The sequence below is a fragment of the Festucalex cinctus genome, chromosome 17 (genome assembly GCF_051991245.1).
Source record: "Festucalex cinctus isolate MCC-2025b chromosome 17, RoL_Fcin_1.0, whole genome shotgun sequence".
NCBI classification, from domain to species: domain Eukaryota; kingdom Metazoa; phylum Chordata; class Actinopteri; order Syngnathiformes; family Syngnathidae; genus Festucalex; species Festucalex cinctus.
In genome coordinates, this window is record NC_135427.1 from 4,400,615 (window position 1) to 4,423,241 (window position 22,627).

At 43.0% G+C, this 22,627-nt stretch overlaps 1 protein-coding gene across 5 annotated transcripts in view; it reads left to right on the top strand.

Annotated features, from left to right (window-relative positions):
- Positions 1 to 923: 923 nt before the first annotated feature.
- The window catches only part of sdk2b (sidekick cell adhesion molecule 2b), a 200,477-nt gene continuing 178,773 nt past the window's right edge, over positions 924 to 22,627 (top strand). For all 5 annotated transcript variants that reach the window (XM_077502505.1, XM_077502507.1, XM_077502506.1 and 2 more), the window contains exon 1: positions 924 to 1,540. In XM_077502505.1, coding sequence (XP_077358631.1) covers positions 1,453 to 1,540 — 88 coding nt within the window. In that variant the 5' untranslated portion in view covers positions 924 to 1,452. The remainder of the gene's footprint in view (positions 1,541 to 22,627) is intronic.

The window sequence follows — 22,627 nt, forward strand, 5'->3', positions numbered from 1 at the left end:
GTAGTACGAAGTGAAGAAGCAGAAAATAGTGGCGAAAAGAACATGCTTTAGGAGTGATAAGTCCTGCCCGTGTATTTGAGCAGGAAATCACGCAAAATCAGCAATTTTGATAATGGACAATATTGGATTAAAAACACAAACAAGAGAAGTAACGTTGTAGACAGTTTTATTTATTATTTATTTATTTAATGTTTCCCGTTAAGATCCAGGTGAGGCTCTGGCTACCCTGTCTCTCTGATTGAATGCACAGTAACATAACTGTCGTAAAGTGGCAAAAAATATGGCACAGCAGTGACATTACTTTGAGAACTAGACATCGCTCCAAAACTGATGAAATGAGCAACACAGTTGGAGCTGCAGGGATTTCTGGCAAGTACTGGCTTTTTATTGCATGCACAGAAATCGCCATCTTCATGTGGCAGGGCTATGAGGTGGGTAGGTTGACAAGACAGAAGCTCTTACCTTACAAAAGAAAACATCTAAATCCGGCTTTCCCAAATGAATGAAATTGTTACGTTATGATGACCTCATACCACTGAAACTATAGTTCGAAATTCGTCGCCTCGCTTCCAAGTTATTGGTAGAAAAATTTGGTGGGGGTGGTATGTTAATTATCCTATACCCACTGTTTCATAGCAGCAGGATGGATGTGCAGAAAGGCTCTCACCGACACATTTGTAGAGAGATGCTAAAGATGTCATTTTCATTTCATTTCACACTTGATAAATGGTTCAGACACTCCAGAGAACAATCTTTTAAAAGTCCCTTTTCCATAATATCTCCCCTGAAAAGATGCCGGATTGTGTAGAATGTGTTTCCACTCTCGGCCTCTAAGTGTCAGCATGCCCCGCGTTGCAGCACTCTCCATCTGTGTGCTCATAAAGAAGCCTGGCTCGTACTCCGCCGACGCACACGCACGCAGCCACACAGCCAGCCGGGCTCTTCCTCCTTCTCCTCCTCCCCTGGCACGCTCCGAGAGGACCCTTTTGACCGTGTCCTCCTCTTCTCCCTCCTCTTCTCCCTCCGAACTTACTCTCCGCTTGCGTCCAAGTGCTTTTGCCGAGCGTGACAGCGCGCCGTGGGAGAGCTTGGAAGTTTTGTCCGGGGATGCGCGCGGCTCTCCAGCCGGGTCCCGAGGCTCTGTCTGCGGGCTGCCGCTCCCGGTGGTGACCCCACGGACGATGGTACAAGTTGGGAGCGACGCACACGGTGTTCCCCGGTGGAAATGGACCTCACGCGGGCTCAAGCTGGAATCGTCTGATTAATTTGAAACATTTTTGGGGAACTGCACACGCTGAAATAACCAAGCTCCCGGACACTGTTGGACCGCTACCAGCGAGCGCTCATCAACAGCTCGGTTTCCAGGACATCCAGCACCATCAGCATCCGGCGGGGACTCCGCGCACGCTCACTCGGCACTTGTTGTACTCTGCGCGGCTGTCTTTTGGGACCATGTCGGCTGGCCCCTGGAGCTCATCGATGTGGCGCGCCACGTGGATTTTAATTCTCCCCTTTGTCACCCACACTGTGCTTGGTCAAGGTAAGCAGCAGGAGGGCAAAAAGTAAACTGATGAAGCATTTATAGCTTTGGAGCATTCCTTTGCGGTCCTGCCAGGTCCAAACATTTTACCCCGGTGCCTAATTATGAATCTAGTGTAAGTGCATGTAAAATCTACATGCTCCATTTAGATTGCGCCTCCGCAAGGACGCACATGATGTACCCCTACTGTACCTCTGCCGTCTGGCATCCATCACCTGATTTGCAAGTGCATTTCACACAGGCTGACCTTTGAAAATGTGAAAGCATCTCAGATCGTATCTTTGCTCTGCTGTTTATGCCCAATCAGATGTTTTATTTTCACTTTGCAGGAATACCTAAAACTGTTAAATTGATTTCCCCCAAGGGAAATTTCATGACATTTTGGCGGTGAGCCACGTCTGTTAGTATTGCGAGAAATCTATTTTTCAACACTTTGGGTTAGGGTTGGCGTTATGAGTTAGGGTTTTATAGTATTAGAGTTTTGGTTACAACTGATTGGTGCATAATGGCAGTGTTCAGTTTCATGCTGATCCTAAGTTGTGGAACCTAGGAAGGTGGTGGTCAGAGTCCACGCTAAAACCAAGTACTGAACAAATCCTGTAACAAAAGAACTCATAAATGCACCTCTAACAAATTGGCATGTGATGACATCATTTCCATCAGGTGGATCTGAGAAGGCAACACGTAAAACAGTTCCTTGCCAGATGCCTGGGTCTAATTTCTTGTTCTTCAGACCAGGAGTGTCTGCAATGTCAGAAAAGGGGCTGAACTCAACCTTGGCCGTTCCATTTGGGATTCAAGGCCACATACTGGGGGAATATTACCTCTCTAAATAGACTCTAAACCCTCAGTGGTGCTCATTCAATAACAGCGTGTTGGGATGATGGCAAAAACAAACAAGGCGGATATCCATCATTCATGAGGGCGCATCCGAGTTGCTGACATTTACAGGAGCCGGGTAATCGCGTGTGCTCAGGATTAAGAGTCCTGACATTGCCTGATTCCTTACCTTCCCGCTCTCTTGCTCTCCTAACCAAGCACCCTGGAGATGTTTTATTTTGGCGCGGATATGCCTGGTAGTTGAAAGTGACCCTACGTGGGAGAGAACGCTCGCCTCGTTTTTTTTAACGACCAGCCCAGCAAACGGCTTTTTAACGACGGAAGAATGGCCTTCGAGGGCCATCAAGTCTTGCCGAGTGGAGATGGATGGCCTGGTCCAAAGTTGATTTTTTTTTTTTTCCCCCCTAAAACAAAAGATTTAAATACATTTGCACCTGACATTTGTTCAAGCTCTTTGACTTTACCGCCATGATATGACCTTTTTGCCATTAAGCATCTATCCATCATTCAATTTTCTATAATTCTTGTCTTTGTTGCAGCCTATATCCCAGTTGGCTGCCTTGCCTGCAGGAGGCGGGGCACACCCTGGGCTCGTCTCCAGCCAATCACATGGCAAATATATAAAAAAAAAAAGAATGATTCAGCTCGTTTTTAACAAAAATCTGACAAAAGCTGTCAGTTTCAGGGAGTGCCTGGGGAATGAGAGTGCGTCACTACAGTTTTGCGTAGCTTTTGCGCACCGCTAACTGGTAAAAATGGAGCAAACCGGGAGCATCTAATCCACTAAACACCTGCAGATGGGGAAATTCATCATTAACTGCGCTCTCGACCAGAATGCGCCCCGTTGCGCCGGCGGGTTTTGCGGTGGTATATGATAAGAGCAATATCTTTAGTGAATAGGTGGTTAACAGGGAGCAGACTGTGGGTGCAGTTGTGGAGAAATATTTAGCGCTCTTAGCGGGCGCAGTGCATTCTTAATGATTCTACCCTTGAAAGTGAAAAATAATCTCAAAAGTGGACTTTTTGGGGAGGATTATGTACGGGATGTGCCGAATCACATTTGTCGACGGTTGGCTTACAATAGACAACATCCAGTACTATTCGGGACGAGACACTTAGCCTGGCCAGGGGGGCAAGAAAAGCCTGGCAGCCCACCAGGTTTATAAAGAACACTGAGCGACCATAACTGTTGACCATACAACAACCAGAGCGTCCCTAGCAAAGAGATGGTAGCAGCAAAGGGCTTACGTTGGTCTGATGATGAAGTGCAACTGTGTTGTCGAGTTCGTTCTCCATAGCGCAACTGAGCCCTTCTAAACAACAGTCCCCCTATGATGGACGTAGACTTGTGGTCTTGCGTGAATCAACGTGATGACGTATATTTCGGAGGCTACTGGGCATGTTTTGGTTAGACCAGGGGTCTCCAAGTTTGGTCCTCGAGAGCCCCGATCCAGCCTGGTTTCCATGTCTCCGTCCTTCAGCATAGCTGAATCTAATGATAAGCTAATCAGCAAGCATTGCAGAAGCCTGATAACGATCCCAATCATGAATCAGGTGTGTTCTCAAGGACCGAACTTGGAGAACCCTGGGTTAGACTAATCAGTGCCGGAGGGGGACAGGGGGGGCAGGCAATCAGGCTTCAGTACAGTACGGAAGAAATGGCCCTAGTGTGAGTGCGCTCTTAGTCTGCAGTGAACCCAGGATGCATGTTTTGCAATGTGGATGGATAAAACCCAAACAAACACAGGGAGAATTTGCGAACTCCACCCAGGATGAGAGTTGAAATCAGCACCCGGGACGAGGCAGACATGCTAACCACCATCTCACGGTGCTGCCTTGTCTAGTACAATTGTTCCAAAGATGGTACCAAGTCCTCTGTTGGATATGGCCAAATTGACCCATTGTAAAATGGCAGATCTTTTTAGGCATGAGTTCTTCAGATTTTGTTGTTGTTGTTAGTCTACTCATGCTGGACAGGCATACCGAATTTCATGTTGCTATGAGAAACTTGCTTCAGGGGCTGACTTGTTAGAAAATCTAGGGGGAGCTACTTAGTCCACTATTCTAGTTGAATTCTGAATCAGGGTTTTTGCTCTGACCTGGACTGAAACAACAATTGAAGCAGTCGGGTTCAGTTGGCTATCTACAGTTTGTCACTGTTAGTGTGGTGGTCACTGTCAGTTTTATTTTGGCACGCATACCTATGCATCAGTGCTAATAGATAAACCCGCCAGGCTCCAAGCCACTTTGGGAAAAGTACTCGAAGCGAGGCCCTTAGATTATCATCCTCGAGGATGCTTTTGGCATCATGTCGGTGTGTGTTTGGAATTCTGACTGTACCAGGCTCTAACATTGACACACAGTCACAGAAGTCAAGGGCGTCATGTCTGTTTCTTGACGGCCTGAGGAGATTGGATTGGAATTGTGTGCGTGCAAGCTTTGGAAAATTGGATGTGTTCTTATCACGAGTGGCCAAATGCACAATCTCGGACATGCAGGTGCAATGACATTCTTCTGTTTTCTTGACTCCTTCTGCATTGCATGCTCACACACCTGAGTTGTTTGGAAAAAATCTTTTGACAATTTTAGAATTTTAAAATGGAAGGGAGGTCTTTAGTTTGAAGCAGTTCAAAATTTGTCTTAATCCTCAAACAGGGTCAAAACTTGATTTTAGATTGTTTACTTTCAACAAAAGTTTCTGATCCCAATTGTTGCTGAAACTAGTTGTGAAACCGAAACTTTTTTAGGCCCTTACTATAAACCTTAACCCTGGCTTGAAAAGCTGAAACTTTAATTTGAAAGCCCAATTGAAAACCCTTACTTGAAACCTAAACCCAAAGTTGAAACTCAAGACCAAACGTAAATGGCTTGAAACACTAATCCAATTTTAGTCTTAATTTCAAAATCTAATTTGAAACCCTATCTTGAAATCCCAATTTTTTAACCCTTATGAGAATTAATTAATTAACCTTTTACTTTGCATTAACATTGTTTGCAAAAACGGGGAGGTTTTAACATGTTCTGATCTTTTATATCTACGAGGAGAAAACTGTCATAATTTCATCGTATTTGAAGAAATACATTTTTGTGATGCAAATGAAACTGTGACCCGGGGACGAGGAATAAATCCAAATTAGGATGCATCTGGATGAGCTTTTAAAATTAACGTCATTGAGCTCTTCAAGTCATCATTTGTTAGCATGATACAAATGTCTTCTTTTCATCCGATAATAAAAGTGACGAGCGGAAAGCTGAAAAAGAAAGGCATCTCGAGACTGGCGTGCGACTGATCAGACGTCGCTGGCGGATGTGATTTCTTCGATTTGTCACTCCTTGTAATTGACAGCAGGATGATGTCTGCTTTCTCGTAACACCTGTGTCCTGCGCGGGGGGGAAAAAAAAATCCTTGCCGCCAGCTCTTTTCACGCTTCAGGTGGGAGTCCAGTGGTGGATTCCTCTTGGGAATGAGTTTTCTCTCTCATCTCAGGGAGGGGGCAAAACAAAACCTCCCACTCAAGGTTCATTACAGTCCGGCAGATAGGTGCTCGCGGAAAAACCTTGTTTTTTTGTTGTTGTTTTTTTTCCTCTCTGGATAGCAGCAAAGTTGTAAAGTTGCGGAGTAAAAATGTAACACTGGAATCGTGACAAATGGATTTTGCGCCTCATTGGCATCAAATGTTGACGCGGTGAACATTTGTCAGACGTTCGTGACGCAAATGAGAGCCGACGTGTGATAAACGGCACTTGACGGGTGAGTCACAGTGCAATTAGGAAAGATGTTTTGTTTTTAAATAAAAATAAATAATAGTTGCTAAGGTAAATGCTAGGACCATCCACAGTCTGGGTTTCCCCCAGTGCTTTATAATCATGGCGGCTCGCCAGGCTTTTCTTGCCTATTCACATCTATCTATCTATCTATTGATCGATCTATATCTATCTATCTATCTAGAGTCACCATTCTGTGGACTCTGCAGACAATTAGAAACCTTTCTGGGGTGACATCGGATTACTTGCGGATTTTCGCTGCTAGGGGCAGAACTCTGTACATAGCTCAGGTAAATTATCGATGAAATGGAAAAATTCAGATGTACAGTGCCCCAGTTTGGGAATCCATAGCCCATTTTACACTGCTTTTCAACCAACTTGCTGCATGTGCCTTTCAGACAGAACTTGGTGCTGCTGTTTCCATATTGCCGTTGCATTGCGCATTCATATAATTTCAAGCGTGATGACAATTATTTTCAACACAAAGGGACAAGGCCAGTGAGTCTCAAATTCTCTAGTTCCAACCACTATGTTTTAAAGATGGCCGGTACTGATGAGTGAGTGATTACACAAGTGCTAAAAGTTGTACTATATGGTGGTATTTTGACAACAGACCACGTAAACTTGCTTGTACCCTCAGGTAGAGCGCATGTACCAATTTGACATTCAACCTTTGCTAGCTCAGCTGTTTTCTTTTTTTGTTTTTTTGTGCGTTGGATCTGATTCAAAATCAATAGTACTCTGCTGCTTTTGCTTGTAAAAGAAAAAAAAAATCCTTTAAGAGCTTGAAGGGATGCTCAACGGAGAACTGAGAGTGACAAACTTCTATGATCGAAATCAAGCCAGAGGCGAGGAAGACTAGAAGTTGTTTTTGGAAGGAGCAACAATGAGATTATAGTATCATTTTTGTTTTTAACTACAAGAACTCCATTGGCATGAACAGTAATATTTGTAGTCACCACTGCTATTCCTGTGGCTTAGCTTTAACGCTGCACTCATACCTTTGGTAGATACGTCCAGTGGGGTGTGTTTTTCACAGCTTCTTCTTCACAGAAATGGAAAACTGCCATTACCTACTAGGGTTGTAAAAGGATGGAATATTTCCAATAAAGAGCAACAAAATTTTGGATATATTCCCAATTGGAGTAATGTGACTGCTCATTTAGTCAGTTATTCATGATAACTACCACCTTGCCCAGAAATAAACAGAACGACTAGAAGTACTTAGTGTCAACGAGTCCAGAAATTGCTCCCCAAAAACTCTCACATAACTGAATGCGGCAGGTGCAGATAAGGTCAGACAAAAAGTGGCGCCACCGGTGGCGACGTCGCGCTCATCAAAGTGTTCGCCGAAGTGACAAAGGCGCCGAATAATCAATGTCATTTCCCCCTAAATGATCCCGCCCAGCGTCTTCCTAATTTCCTCATTGCATGGCGAGCCGCTGCTCATTTGTCGGGCCACCACGCAGAGAAGTTTCCATCCCGCTCATCGCCTCCGTAACTCGCAGGAAATGACCAAGCGATTGGATTGAACGATTTAGAAATGTGCAATTTTCTCTTGTCAGCTGAGCTGAAAATTTCACAAATTTTTCTTCAAATGATTGCTTCCCAGCACAACTAGTTTTCGGGTAGTAGCGTTGGGAAAATATGATTAATATAGGCGGAAACTTCGACTTTGTTAATCAAGCAGGAACTTAGATGATTTTGGAATGTTTCTAAGGCCTGAGATGAAAATGTACCTGTTTTTGCTTCTTCTAACACATATTAATGCAAATCACCATCTTGCACAGTGGAAATAAACAGAAAGTGTGGAAATATTCTATAGAGAGAAAAAAAAAAGATCAAAATATGTGCACGTGTGATTTATGTGCCACAAAATTACCACTATTACTTTTTTTGGCAATTATGATTAAAACCACCTTGTACAATAGAAATGTGAACAAAATGACTAACCAGTAAGTCAAATAATTATGATAACCAGTTATTCTTGATAGCCGCCACTTTGCACAATTAAACTAAACACAGCAACGAGGCATGCCCGCTCACTCACCGACAAACGTACAAGCGCAGTCTGCGACCATCTGCAATCACTTCTCTCGCCACTTTTTCATCATAACCTCCTCCTTGTGCAATAGAAATATGTTGAGTACAAAAAAAAAAAAGAAAGTCCAGTTCATGCATGGTTACGGACATTTCACAATCAACGCAGTCAGTCCTTTCAGATTGTTAATGTTAAAGGAGCCTGAGAATGTTTTCCAGGTCTACAGTGTCCAGCGGGTTGTTTAACGAATTGACTAACGCCATGCGAGCTCGTCATATTTAACACGAGTTGTGCTTTTATTTACTTGCTGTGACCTGTGAAGTATGTGACAAATGTGCAATTGTGGCTCGTGTTTCATGCAATATATTCCAGAGGTGGCGGAGGTGGAAAGCTCCTTTTGTAGTAAAGCCTTGTGTATTTATGGCTGCTGGGCTTTCTTTCTTTCATTATTTTTTATTTTTTACTGTTTGATATGCTGAAAGTAGAATGCTAATATCTTTTACGTGTATTGCACTCTGCTTTTGAAGCTGCTAGTGCTTTTTTTTTTCTTTTCATAGTCTGCTAGCGCTCCAATGCATTGTTGGCAGACTTGAATGAATATTTTGCAGACTATCACTTTGCTTTAAGTTGTTTCTCAAATCTAACCAAGATTAATATCTCAAGTCAAGGCAAAATACCGTTTGTTTGCGCTATAGCTACCAAAATGTGTCATCACAAGGCTGTTTTTGTTTAGATCATTTACTTAGCTGAACCATTTTACGTTAAAAATCGTAATTCTTATTACCACCTTTTGTACTGTAGCTCTTCTGTTTTGTGACTCGACACTCTCCAGCATCCGCATTTGCATCTGGAAGCCTTCAGCAGAGGACTTAATCACGCACCCTTCAAGGAAAAAAAAAAATAATAATCTCTGAAAATAATGCCGGACTTGAACTTTCAGGCTTGGTCTTTAATGCGTGCTGCGACCAGCAGGGTGGTAGACGGCCTCACCCCTGGTTAAATGAACCATAAAGTGACTGGAGCCTCAGGGGGCCCGCTCGTTCATGCAGATCTGCGCCTGTCTATAATGTAAATACGTTTCGGGAATCTTGGGAGGTCACCTCCTGAACCTTGTAATTGCACTTTCCCCCCCCCAGGAGGTGTTTTACGACGGCATCCTGGGATAAAATGTCAGCGTGTCGAAAGCATTGAGATAAAGATTCACTCGCCGCAAAATTCCTGGAAAGGAGAATCTTATCAAAGATGTCTCATGGATGGTGTGATGCCATTTTTCCATTGGGGATGGATGTTTTCTTAATCAAGTGGAAAATTTTTGGATTAATGATAATTTATTGTATTAATTTCATACTGTCCGTGTTATCATTTGGGAGCCATGTTTTATTGAGCGGAGTGAGCTTCGCGGATTTGTGACTTCGACCCTCCTCGCTTGTTGTCGTAGGGAACGTAGCATATCTATTCTTATCTGTGGTAATAATGTAATGAGTAATAATGATGTAATGAGTAACATAGCAGCTGAGATCATTTTTTATTTTTGCCAAAACCCCATTTCTGAAATATGGGTCACTGTGAGTCATTTTGCTGTGGTGAGTCACAATTTATTCTTGCCAAATCAATTTTCACCACTAAAAATTTGTGAAATGTCATTAATCCGTTCCAGCACCCCCAAAACCAAAAATTTAAAACAAAAACAAAAAAAAAACTTTTTTTTTTATATTAGGAAAAAATCACTGTATATACACAATAAAACATAAAAGTAAAATAAACTAGTTTTATAGTGTTGTGTGTTGAATGTGTCTTTAAGGGGTGTGGCTTAGGCAGAGATGTTAGGAGCTGAGTTGCATTTTGGCGCACTATGATGATGTCATGCTAGTTACATAGACGACAGAGATATCACTCATGACCTTCCCTAATTATGACGATACATGTCATTTGCCTGAAACGCACATCAAAGACTACTGATCACATAGCAGCGCACCACTCGGATCTGCTGCTTGTTTACACACACCACATGGGGAATAACGGCACTTTCCCTTATGATGGTTGGATTAATCAGACGTAGCCATATGCTAGCGTGTTGCAATTACGCTGCAATCTGACCACAGGAAACAGCTGTCGTCATGTTGCAAAAGGACAGAGGACAATCCAAATTGCCTTCTCTTTGATTTGTACGGTGCTTTGATTTGACGAGAAACTGTTTTCCCGCTTTTCGCAGTCCTAATGATAACTGTTAAGACTGCTTTTTATGGCTTCCAGGTTGTTCTGAACTGGGGATGTGCAATGACGGCACACCTCATGGAAATGAAAGATACCGCTCTGAATTTTTTTTTTTTTTTTTTTTTTTTTTGTCTGGAACCAATAAGCTAACATTTTTCGAGATTCTTAGAACTTAAGAGTCCCTTTTGATGATTGCAAAACATGCAGCACTGTAACACTATTTAACCTCTGTTAAAAGGTTTGTGCGACCACGACCATCATTATTGTTTTTTGTCAGTGTTCTGACACCTTGGCTGTAAAACAATATTTGTGCTTTGACACAAATTAGTCATTTTAAAGGTGCGAATTAAGTGCTTAGAAGTGGTTCAAATGCAAACTTTATATATTCATCCAGCCGGAGAGACAAGGACAGAAAATGCAAGTAACACATTTTGAAACTTCAGTGTTTTCATTTTAATTTCTAGATGAAAAAAAAAAAAAAAGTCGTTTTGAACCCTTTATATATTCATCTTTGACAACTGTGACAGTGCTTCAGTTTGAACCTCGTCAGAGGTGTGAACTATGTGCTGGGAGCTCTTGAAAAGTGCTTGAATTTTACGGTGCTCGAAAATGTAATTATTTATCTTTTATATCAACTTACCCAAGGTGACAACAGGACACCATTTTCCCAGCTTAAGAGGCAGAACTGCGATTGTGTGAAGTGGAATAGCTGAAAGTAGGCCCTGGAGCGTATTCATTTTCAAAGGCGACATTTTTCCCACACCTCTGGACAGTGTGAAAGGGTCCAACACAGAATTGAGGTCTTAGCAAAGGCAACCTGAGAATTTTCTGGCTTCACAAGTGGAACGGTGACTGCGTGAAAGGGAAAAGCAGGAACTGGGGACTGCAGTGTATTCATTTTCAAAGCCGGCTTTTTTTCCCCTCATTTGGCTGTTCGGTGTGAAAGGGACCAACACGGAATATCACTCCACCAAACTAAAAATGGGACAAAAAGTATATATAATTAAATAATAATAATGTAATCTAAATTTACTCTCAGAAATGTACTTAACGTGAAATCGGAGCACAACACTAAGCTATTTTCCTGTTGTATGAAAAGTAGCAGGTGAATACACAGGCTAATTGGTACCGTCCGCCGACTAATGGAAATACTGGCGCAAATAGATGAACAAAGATATATTTTTTGGGATCCATTGATTGAACCCTGCACACTCCATGTTGCTAGAAAGGTGTTGACATAAAATTGGGGTGGTGGCAAATGCGACTCGCAAATTTACCAGTTTCATGTGCAGAAAAGTGAAGAGCAGAAAGTTGGGACCAAACAGTCAAGTTGTTTTTTGTCCAATTCCTTTGTGTAGTTGGCTGTGTGAAACATACCAAAACTGAATGTTGTCCACTAAATCCTCTGCTTGAATGGCTTAATGACGGCTGCACGAAAGGGAATAGTAGGAAGCCGGAACCAGGGTGTATTATGCTTGGTAATATCCCGTGCTAATTTCTTTCGATTCATCAAATTAGCATCACGCGTGGCCACTTAGTGCTTTTAGCCGTCGTAACTTAATGGGAGTGACCCCGCGATAATGGAAGGTGTCGGCGTGAGAGGCGGCTGATTAGACGTGTGACTTTACGCGACCTCAGCTTTAGCACGCTAACGGCTAGCTCGGAGGCAACAACAACAACAACAGCGCGACGGTGTACCCACCAGATGTTGGCAGTCACGCACACAAAAGATAATCACTCTCTCAGGCCTGAGCGGAGCGGGCAGGAAGTGCTCCATCCATCTTTTCTCCCGTCAATACTTACAATTTTAATTACACCTGAGTGCTGTCAGCCCGCCAAGCCGCCAGGCAGCAGCTATTGATTCACACGCTGGCTAATTGATTAATTGCGTTCAAGGGGACACTTTTCCCTTCAGCTCCATCCCTCGTTTTGTATCTTTGAATGTTGTTCTTTGGCTTTGTAGCGCTGGCAGGGTGTTTTCTCTTTTTTTCTTTTTTTTTTTTCATACCTTAATTGCATGTGTTGCCCAAGTGGATGCTAATGATTGTGCCAAGAAACTTTCGGCTAAAAAGTTCTTATACCTGAAAGGTAAAGACTAAAAACTTGTACAGATACATCCTTCTATCTCACATGGTTTGGAAAATTCAATAGAGATCTTACTTTGAATTACACACTGGAAGTTTGGCAATGTTCTGTTCAAAACAGTTTACGGTTACAGTGCAAATAAATACCATTTACCAATTGTTATTTTTAGACAGAAAAATATGGTACTTGGGTCCTTTAAAATCGATGCTTGTGGCACACACAACAAGAAGCCTACCATTTTGTTCATACAAAGTACTGTTTTTTTTTTTTTTCCCACTGCCATCGGTGTTATTTCTGCAAACAGGGAAAAACAATACACAAAACACACAAAAGGCAGCCTGCATAAAAGCCCTCTGCACACGAACAAACACTCGTCCTCTTTCTTTCTCCTGATTTGGGAATTGATTGTGTGAGCATGCAATGGTCTTTACGGTGCTCGCGGGGTCGAGGAAGCAGAGAAAGGCAAAAAAAAGTTGTTTGTCAGAAATTGCTTTGAAGCGACACTCCCGCGCCAGAGTCTTTTGTTCTCGCTTTATTCCCATCATAGACATGCTAGCTTCTTTCCTAATAATATCCTCTATTTCAGCACTTTAGCTGCCGCCTCATTAGATACATATTTCAATATTTTTGGCACCTTTCAAGGACATCGTACAGAGAATGAGTCAGTGCAGAGTAGCTAAAAGGCTAATTTGTGCAAATGTGTCAGGATTTGAAAAAGAGGAATGACACCATATTTTCTTCACAAATTTCCTCCAATCAACTGAATCAAACGATATTAACATTCGTGCATTTGATGATCAAGCTATATGTTGAGATAAAACAATATCAAAAAGTTGCTAGTTAAAAAAGTTCCTAGTTAAAATTGGACGAATGCAGTGATGTACAAGCCATGATAATTCGACCTCTGGACCTTCTCAAAGCCCCACCCCCCAAAATAGACTTGAACCCACATTCTATTACCAGCAAGGCATGGAAGAATGTGGTGATTATAGTGATGGTCTAACTGTGAATAGACAGCAACACCTGAGGAGAGGACTTGACAGTTGTCCTCCCCTTGATTGACACCTCTGTTAAAACGTTGCGAGTAGGCTTTTGATTGACAGCTCCCATCATACTACAGCAACTGTTAAGCACCAACTGGACACCCAGTGCAGAAGACCACGATGAATCTTGAAATGTGGCTTGCAGGCAGAGAGGGAAGACGGGTTTTGCTGTCCAAAAAGCCATCCGACTCCATTGGCCCTCATGCCGCTCTTTGTAGTTGTTTACTTAATCAATGTTGGCCATTCTTCCTCCCCCTCAGGCCGCCATCCGCCTCGTTCGGCGCAACTGGCTCGGAAAAGACGAGTTGGTGATCAAAGCCCGCCAACATCGTTAGACTGTCTCTGATGTTTTTATTACAGCGTCTGTCAGTTGTTCTTTATACCTCTCCCAGTATGATTTACCATTCTGACCATGCTCCCGTACACTCCTCCGGCCCGAGGCCGTGTGCAGCTTTCGTCGTGAAACCAAGACCGCCTCCGGCGTAGCGCGAAGAGGTGCCGCGCTCACTTTCGCAAAAAAATCCTGAATACTTGCCATGAATTTATTCACACAAGGACACAAAAAGGGTTCACTTTGTTGTCCCATTCAGTAATACAAGTCACAAATCCATCTATTTTTTTTTTGCACAAGCAATCTTGATATCCTTTGAGAGCTGTCATTAAAGCGTTCGTAGCCCTAACAGAAGGACAATCTGCTATTCAACGCTTTGAAAAATGCCGTGGAATACAAATGGTTGCACTTTCTTTGGAAAACTTTATTATTAGTGTGGGTGTGTCTTGAATTTGAAGCCTTTTAAACGACAGCCGAGTTTGCTGACGTAATGGGCATGAAAAAGGCCATCTTCTATCACAATTGCTGCGCCAAGTCTAATCAGAGTAAAATCCTCAGCACATCAGGAATCATGTCATTCCGTGTGTTGGGGCGGACCAGAGATGGGCATTTTACAAAATATTGCCGATCCGTCATTCGTCATCGTCCTGGGCACCCTTCCGTCATTGACGGTCCGCCATTTTTAACCAAACCGTAATCGTCAGTCTGTCATTTTATGATAACCGCGCTTCTGCCATCACACCGTCAGCACTATTTTAGGACCGACAGACAGAGGTGGGCATTACATCAGTACTATCCATCACTCCGGCATTCGTCAGCAAAACGGGTTTCCGTAATTGATAATTACAGTGACAGACGATAAACCACTTGGGTTAGTGCTTACTCAATCGTTTTTTAAAAGGTCCTCGTCATTCGTCAGAAAAATGGGTGCCCATCATTCGTCAGTGTCAATCCATCAGTAGTCAGAGGGTCAGCAGGAAGGACCTTTAGAAAACCTTTCCAAAAATAAGGCTAAAGCATCACTTACTACTTAAATTTTCTGTTCAAATGTCATAAAATTCCACAGGCACAGTAAAAATTGCAATGTTTTCTTTAACAGTTTGTGAGGGCCTCAAATTTGAATGAAAAAAAATGCCTTTAAAAGGTCTCAAATAAAGGCTGTAAAGGGCCATCAAAGTTACAAAAGTCTTCAACTTGACTTCCTTTAACATGCCGATAAGGCTGTGAGTGTATTTTGTGTGGATTATTGCGCTCAATACTCAACAATGAAGGCCGCCGTGTTTTCCTCGCGTTTCAACTGGTGCTGTTTGGAATGCATTGGTGCAAGAAAGGTGTACGAGACGGAGGCGGCGAAAGATTGAGAGAGACAGGCAACTGGCGGGGAGGGGGGCGCCCAGGGGTCCGTAAAGGATGAAAAGGGGTCTTGGCAGGAGTCTTAAGGGGCTAATAAAGTGAAGTTCTCTCAGATTAGTTAGCTAATAGAGCTGTAACGTCTTGCCGCCAGGCCTCCTGCTATTGCCGATGCTGTATGCCGCCTGTGATATGGAAGGTGAGGCCCTGACGGATTACCTGCTGTGAAGAACCTTCCCCACCCGCCACCCCCTCATATCCAACATAACTTAATTTGCATTTGCGCCTTTCGCATAGCATTTCCACAAGATCAGAGACAAGCAACAGTCGAGGCTGCATTTATTCTCCTGTCTTTTAAGACCGAAGTCACTGGAGTGAGACATTGTGTTGCGGTTTCGCACATTTAGATAATTAGTTGCAACAAGTGCTCTCAATGCAACCTCGGAAGACTACAAATGTGTGGGGCGACATCAAACCCCGTTCTTTCCTGTTCTTCTCCCAACGACTGTTCCGTGCGAGATCATATGTTCTGCCATGAAATTTTTTTCCAATTTCACTAACTGTAAATATGTCGGAATCTGCCAGCTGTCTGAAAGGCACAGGCAAATTTACTGTTGCAGATTTCATGCAGCAATTTTCCCAGGAAAACTGTGTAAAAGGGGTTTCACCCTGGCCTCTGCACCTGGAATTTTGAGCTTTGTCTTTTGAAAACCTCTCCAAACAAGAGTTTATGTGTGTAAAAACGGAAACGTCACTGCTTAATAACGGAACCTAAATAGCTAGCAACCATTACGCTCCTCCACTTACACTCCTTGACGAGAGCACAGATGAGTGTGTCAAACCCACTCATCAATCCTACTTCCACTCCTGGTCCACTTTCATGAAACCTTCCCAGTCCTTCCTGATGATTGCACTCCTTCTTCGTGCTGGCTATAATGAAACTACTTACTTTCCAAGAAAACCTCTTGAATGCTCCTTCAACATCAACATCTTTGATCATTGAGCACGTTCTGTTGACGTCAATAGCCACGTACAGTATGCTAGTTTGTGGGTTGGTAGCTGTAAGACCCAAAAGAATAATATTGTTGAAAATGCAGATCCCAAGGCCAGGTTTACTTATCAAAATGAAATTTGGGAATGACTATCATGAGTAGACCCACATAAAGTCTCAAGAAACCGTGTCTGGAAAGACAGTCTTCCATTTTGCTTTGAAGTGGTCAATCTGGCCAATTTCAAGGGGTCCTTTCAGGACAAGCATGAATAAATTGGCCTGAAGGATACCAGATTTGAAGTGCATACGTTAGACAGATGGGAGACTCTAAATTGCGAAACCTTTTTAGCAATGTTCTCGTTGTGTGTGGGCGAGCACAGCGGCAAAGTTTCATGACGCCACAAAACCCCCAAATCACCTAAATATTTTTGGGGAAAATGTAGCCCTCTTGGCAACATTTAATTATTTCAATTGAAGTCTTCCACCCTTGTGAGGAGTAAGCGGTTAAGAAAATGGATGGATGGATGGAAGTCTTCCATTTTGCTTTGAAGTGGAAATTATACGACTCATTTTGGCTATTTCTAAGCATGTTTCAAGAAAAGCGTTATGTTAGATTTTGCCCAAAAAGACTGCAACTTTGGAATCAGAGTGCCAATTTTACTTTTAATCAGCAAAAAAAAATCGAACTCAGCAGAATTTTTTTCCTCAAATTGTTCCCCGGTGCTATTGGTGGATGTTGTTGTTCTAAAATCGAGTAGGATTAATGGCCAAACAAGTGTGATTGTTTGCAGGGCTGCATCCTGAGTGGAGCTAAGAAACGCGCCTATTCTGAAGCGCGCTGCCAAAATTGGATGTTTTATACCTGCGTTTGAACAATAGACGCGTAAATGAGCGGCACACACACACAGTAAAGTGCACTTCACGCTCACATCACTGTGCTTCAGGCCACTCTTTTTTTTTCAACTACCCACTCCCTCATCTTCCTCTGTGCTCAGCTTTTATTTTCTCCTGAAAATGTCCTTTCAAAGCGATTCTTTTCAACCTTAATTTTACTCCATGTGGACAATTTTCGTCAGAGGAGAAACAATCTTCTCCTTGCCTAGATTGATATATGGATGGAAAGACATAGACAATTCATTTGAAAGCAAAATGCACTTTTTACACTGCACTATACTTTTGGTCTGTGAAATGATTTAATGTTAAGCAAATGATCCTTTTATTGCTATTTTTGTGCTTCTTGTGGGGAAATAAACGCAAAACGGAGTGTAATATCGCTGTTATGTGGAAAAACTATAAATCATTCACCAGCTTGCAAATGCATTAGACAATGTTATAAGATAAGGTAAAGCGATTGGAGGATAAAACGGAATGAAATGTGGGGAAATCAGACTTTTCAGTATCTTCGAAATAACTTCCACTGCAGTTCCCACAATGACAAATCCCCCCTCTTCCATTCTCCTGAAATCTGTGTCAATGACATCTTCCCCGCATAATGAATTCACTGTGCAAAGACGCGCTTTTCTTTTCTCCCTATATTTAGCTCATCCTTTATCTGAAAGCGCCAGAGATAGTCTTATTAGCTGGGATTACGTCTGATCGGGGAGCTCTTAAGCTGTTTTGTGCTTTATCAAAGTGACATTAATTGAGAGAGTTTGCAGACGCCCGGCGGGCGGAACGGTCGGCCCGCCGGACCCCTCGGCCGAGATTGCCGTCTTTGCGGCGGCGTGAGCGGCCATGGCGGGCGTTGAACCGTGGCCGATGATACCGGGATGATTAATGAAGCATTGGCGGTGGTATATCTGCGTGCGATTACACCTGATTGTCTCGCACATGACTAATGGCTTCAAACTTGCCTTTAATTTAATTCTACTTATGTGTGTTTACATGAATTCCCGCAAAACAAATATTTCCCGCCCGGCCGACTGGTTTGCACCTTCGGGGAGCGCCACTCGCCCTTAATGAGGATATCGCAGTCGATGTGCGGGACTACTACTTAAACCAAACACATTTCCGCTTCCCCAAGGGCTGTTATTTCCATTAGGACCTCATGAAATGGCTTTTTGTTTACTCATTAATATGTGCTTTCAGTAGCCGCCGCGTAATTTGTTAGCTCGAGTGGGAGGGCCGAGGCGGGGGAGCTGTCGGCGCGGAGCTGCGTGGGAGATTATTGCAGTGCCCTTTGCCCTCCAAAGACACGTCTGCGGAATTGATTTATGGAGAAGAAAATAATGCATAGGAACTCTTCCCGGTGACTTATCACAAGCGGCAATGATGGCGCTTCCTCCCGATCCGCTGATTAATAGAAATGACTCACGGAGAGCTTTTTCAACGCAGTGGGGATCAGAATGGTTGACTTCCTGTATTATTTCAGGGCACGGGTTCTTGATACTTTTTTCTTGCGCCATCATGATAGACAAGCTGACCGAATTCTACATTGATTAGTGCAGCTAGTGGCAGTGGGCAATTTCTTTTTAGAATGGAAACTTTGGGATTGGACAAAAATTGCCACTTTTAACCAAAATCAACCATTTCAGGGAGTAGATCCTTGAGACTTTCATACATCCTGTCATGACAGGCAAGTCTACTAAATTCAGAGTTGATTGAAGCTGGCGCTCGTGCGTTGGCATTTTTATTTTTCATTTTTCAATAACTTAAGGATTGGACAGAAACATATATCATAATTAAGCAAAAGAGTCAATAACTTTCAGAAACGGGTGCCTGAGAATTTGTAATATTCGATGACAACAAATTTCACATTGACAGATGAAGCCGTTGAAGCAGGTCTTTTTTTTCTGGATAGCAACTTGAAGATTAGATAGAAATTGCAACTTTTAACCAAAATGGCTGACTTCTTGTCCATTTCATGGTATGGGGTCCTTGATATTTTTTTTTGCATTCTGTCATGATAGACAATTCCGTTAGAATTTCCCCTCTGATCCACTGATCAAGCTGATTCTAGCGGTGGGCATTTTTTTTTTTAAGATGCCAGCTTGGGGATTGAACAAAAAATGGCCACTTATATCCAAAATGGCCAACTTCCTCTTCATTTTAGGGTAAGGGTCCTTGAGACTTTTTCATGTGTGCTGTCATGATAGACAAGTATAGCCAATTTCAGGTTGATTGAAGCTGGTTGTGAGTGATAATTTTTTTTCCCCACAAATTAAAATTGCCCATCTGTCAAGTACCTTTAATTTTGGCTCATCTGGATGGATGAATTCCCCGATGAGTTGAAGAACAAAGATACCGCTCTTGTTTGACAGCTAATTTTCCGCAAAGTCTGTGATAATGCCACATTCAGGTACCTCTAATGTACCTACACTCTCTCAGACATCTCAGAACATGTGGTAGAATCAGCCCAACCGTCGGGCTGTTGCTAAAGGAAACATTGACCGTAGTTTCGTCCAAATTTTACGCATGTTGAAAGCCGCGTTTGCATTCTGGCCTCACATCCAAGAACCCGGAGATTATTACCATTTCATTAACCGCCGCTCGCCTACTCTGTGGCCTGTTGACTTGTCATTTTTGGCTCGGCTTGCCACCCTTCTGCTCAGTCGCCTTGGCTGCAATTACGCTGTCAGGGGGTGAGATGGTGTTAAGTCTCGGCTCGCCGACTACACACGGCGGTGGGCGCCTGCAATGGGGTCCTAACCCGGTGTTCCACCCCACACACCCCAGCGGCCTTGTTGTTTATTGCTCAGTGGTGTCTCCCCTCCCTTAAAAAACCAGGACGCAGCCAGCCTTGGCTTGTTATGTTCTTCCAAGGACGGAGACGATAAGAAGTCGAGGAAGCGTCTGTTTGAAAAGCAACTCAAGAGTTGGCTTATTTTGGTCCACTGCTCATTAGAGCGTCCCCGTCGACTATTCGCCGTGCGCTTAACTGACCCGCCGACTGCCTCCGTGACGCCTCACTCCAAAATATGCTGCTGTCACCCTCTGATGAAATCGCTCTAACGATATAAACCCAAAATGCGGCTGGCATATCTTTTATCATTTCTCTTTTTTTTTTTTTTTTTTTTTTTTTTTTTTGTCAACCTTGTGCGCAATGTGTGTTTTATTTTCCACACATCCCCGCCCCCCACCCTCGTATGGTGGGGTCAGTAATGAGCTGCTCTGGTTTCTCTTTCCTGCCACAGGCATATTTTCTTTCTCCACACGCACTACATCATCCTCCTTGCTTCTTATGGTTTCTTTTCTCCCACTTTTAAGAATGAGCCCCCCGTGCGGTCCTCATCTGCCTTAGCTGTGTGAAATATGTATGAGCGCTTGTTCAGTTGCCCTTGGGCTAGACACAGGCGGCATCACCCGTGGCCTCTGAGGCCAGAATGTTAAATTGAGAGGCCTTCCCTTTCCAGGAAGCATTGTGAACCATTGATTAGGAATATTAATAGTAGGTAGAATATCCTGTTGTGACCAATTGTCTAACACCATCTGAATCTATTAAGTTTTTGGAGTTCGGACTTTGGCATTTGTTGCTTAATCTCAGTTCTTGGCTAATTTATCAGGGGTAAAAAAAAAGACTCTTCTCTGGTGTAATGCTCTCAAAAGGTTCAAGATCCTTTGGGGTGGCAGACTGCCAAAGCAAACACTGTCAATCAAACCCTAAACCATCAAACTGTAGACTCTTACTCTCTGTCTGACAAGTCTTCCCCCCCCCCCCCCCCAGTGTTGCCTTTCCATATCAAAAGTACGATGCAGACATTTCAAACCGTCAGTATTAGTATTTCAAATTGGTAATTATTGTTAGCACTGTACCATATTCAGCGTCTCCTCTTACAACAGTATTAGCGATAGTGTTAGGATTTTGGTGATGTAACTGCAAGTGGCATGGAAACATAGTTATATATTCTGGTTGGCATGGTAGCTTCTTTTCACCTTGTGCAGGTGAATCATGTCTTGGTACTGTGCTTTTTAAGTGGACTTTGCTATTTTCCAATCTGTTGTATTAGGACTGCATTGAATTGAATCGGTAAAAACTGGTAATTGAACATGTTAGCATTGAATTTCACAATTTTTTTCTTCCCTTTGTCATGCACCTTATACTGCATTTGAGGAAGCCTGGAAGTCGGATTGTTTGAGGAGAAAGTAAACAACCAAAAAGGCAGATAGTGACAAACTTGTTTTTCAAATTTTGGTCCTCAATACACTTTTTTTTTACCTCCAGCAAGCTCGAAGTCAGAAAAGTCAAATTTTCCACTTTCTTCGAATACAGCATGACAGCCTTCCTTCATCAATTTAATCTGCTTTTTTTGCTTTCCATTCTGACCTACTTCCTTCCCTCATTCATTCTTACCTTCTTCCTGCTTTTATTCATTTATTCCGTCATTCCTTTCTTTTCTTTTTTTAAATAAACGTTTTTGCTTTTACATCATACATAAGTAACAAAGGAACTTTGCTTCCTTCCTGAACTCTTCCCTTGCCTTCCTTCTCCTTTTTCTGCCCTCCTTCTCACAGACCTGTTTTTGTGTGAATGGATTTTACATTTTCCTTCCTTCCTTCACACCTATTTTTTTTTTTAATCCATGAATCCTTACTTCCTTTGTTCACTTCATCCTGCTTTTCGCCATTCGCTCTTCCTTCCTTACCTTTGTTCGTCCCCGTCACACATGCTTTCCACCATCTTTGTTCTTGCCTTACATTATTTGTCATTGTTTATGGTACCTGCAAAAATTAAATGAATGCCTTCTGTTGGCCCGCATTGTATATAAACGGTTTCATCTCTACAAGCCTCTAACCTCCTCTCCCGTCTGTCGCTAATTGAACCACGATGGCTTATTCAATGACCGAGAAATGAGGGATGAATGAAAAAGGGAGGGATATTTTCCTCAAATCGTGGTTGTACTCTTGCGGTTTGGATGCCGTCCCACTAATTGAAACAAGAGGCCACAAAGTTGGCTAAGGCGCAGCTGTTGGAACTCTTCACCCCGAGCTCGCACACTCGAGCATTCTCGACTCGTATCCCTCGCTGCTTGTTTTGAACTGGCCAGGGTCTGAGGGTTCGGTGATTAAAAACCTTTTGTAATTTCATCTGCGCAGCACCGTCGTAGGGGAGGGAGGATGGTGGGTCGGGTGGGCATTGTGTCTCCTCGTTGTAGGCATCAGGTGAGCCGCCACTGTACTCGAACAAAGCCGGCGCTGATTAACATTGTTATTCATTCATGAGCGTGAGGCCTGGCGAGGCAGAGCCGTTTGTCTGAGATGCTTTTAACAAGCGCAGTGGAGCGACAAAAGAAAAGTCCTTATCATTTCTTTTTTTTTTTTTTTGAGTCGGCGTGCGTTCTCATCTCAAAGCAAGACAGGTGGAGTTCGAATGCCAACAGCTCATCTAAAGGTAGTGCTTCGCAGAGTTGTAAGAATTTTAATTAACCCAGCCACTGTCTAGCTGTCATGTGTCGCAACATCCTACGGTACAATGAAAATATCTCGACTT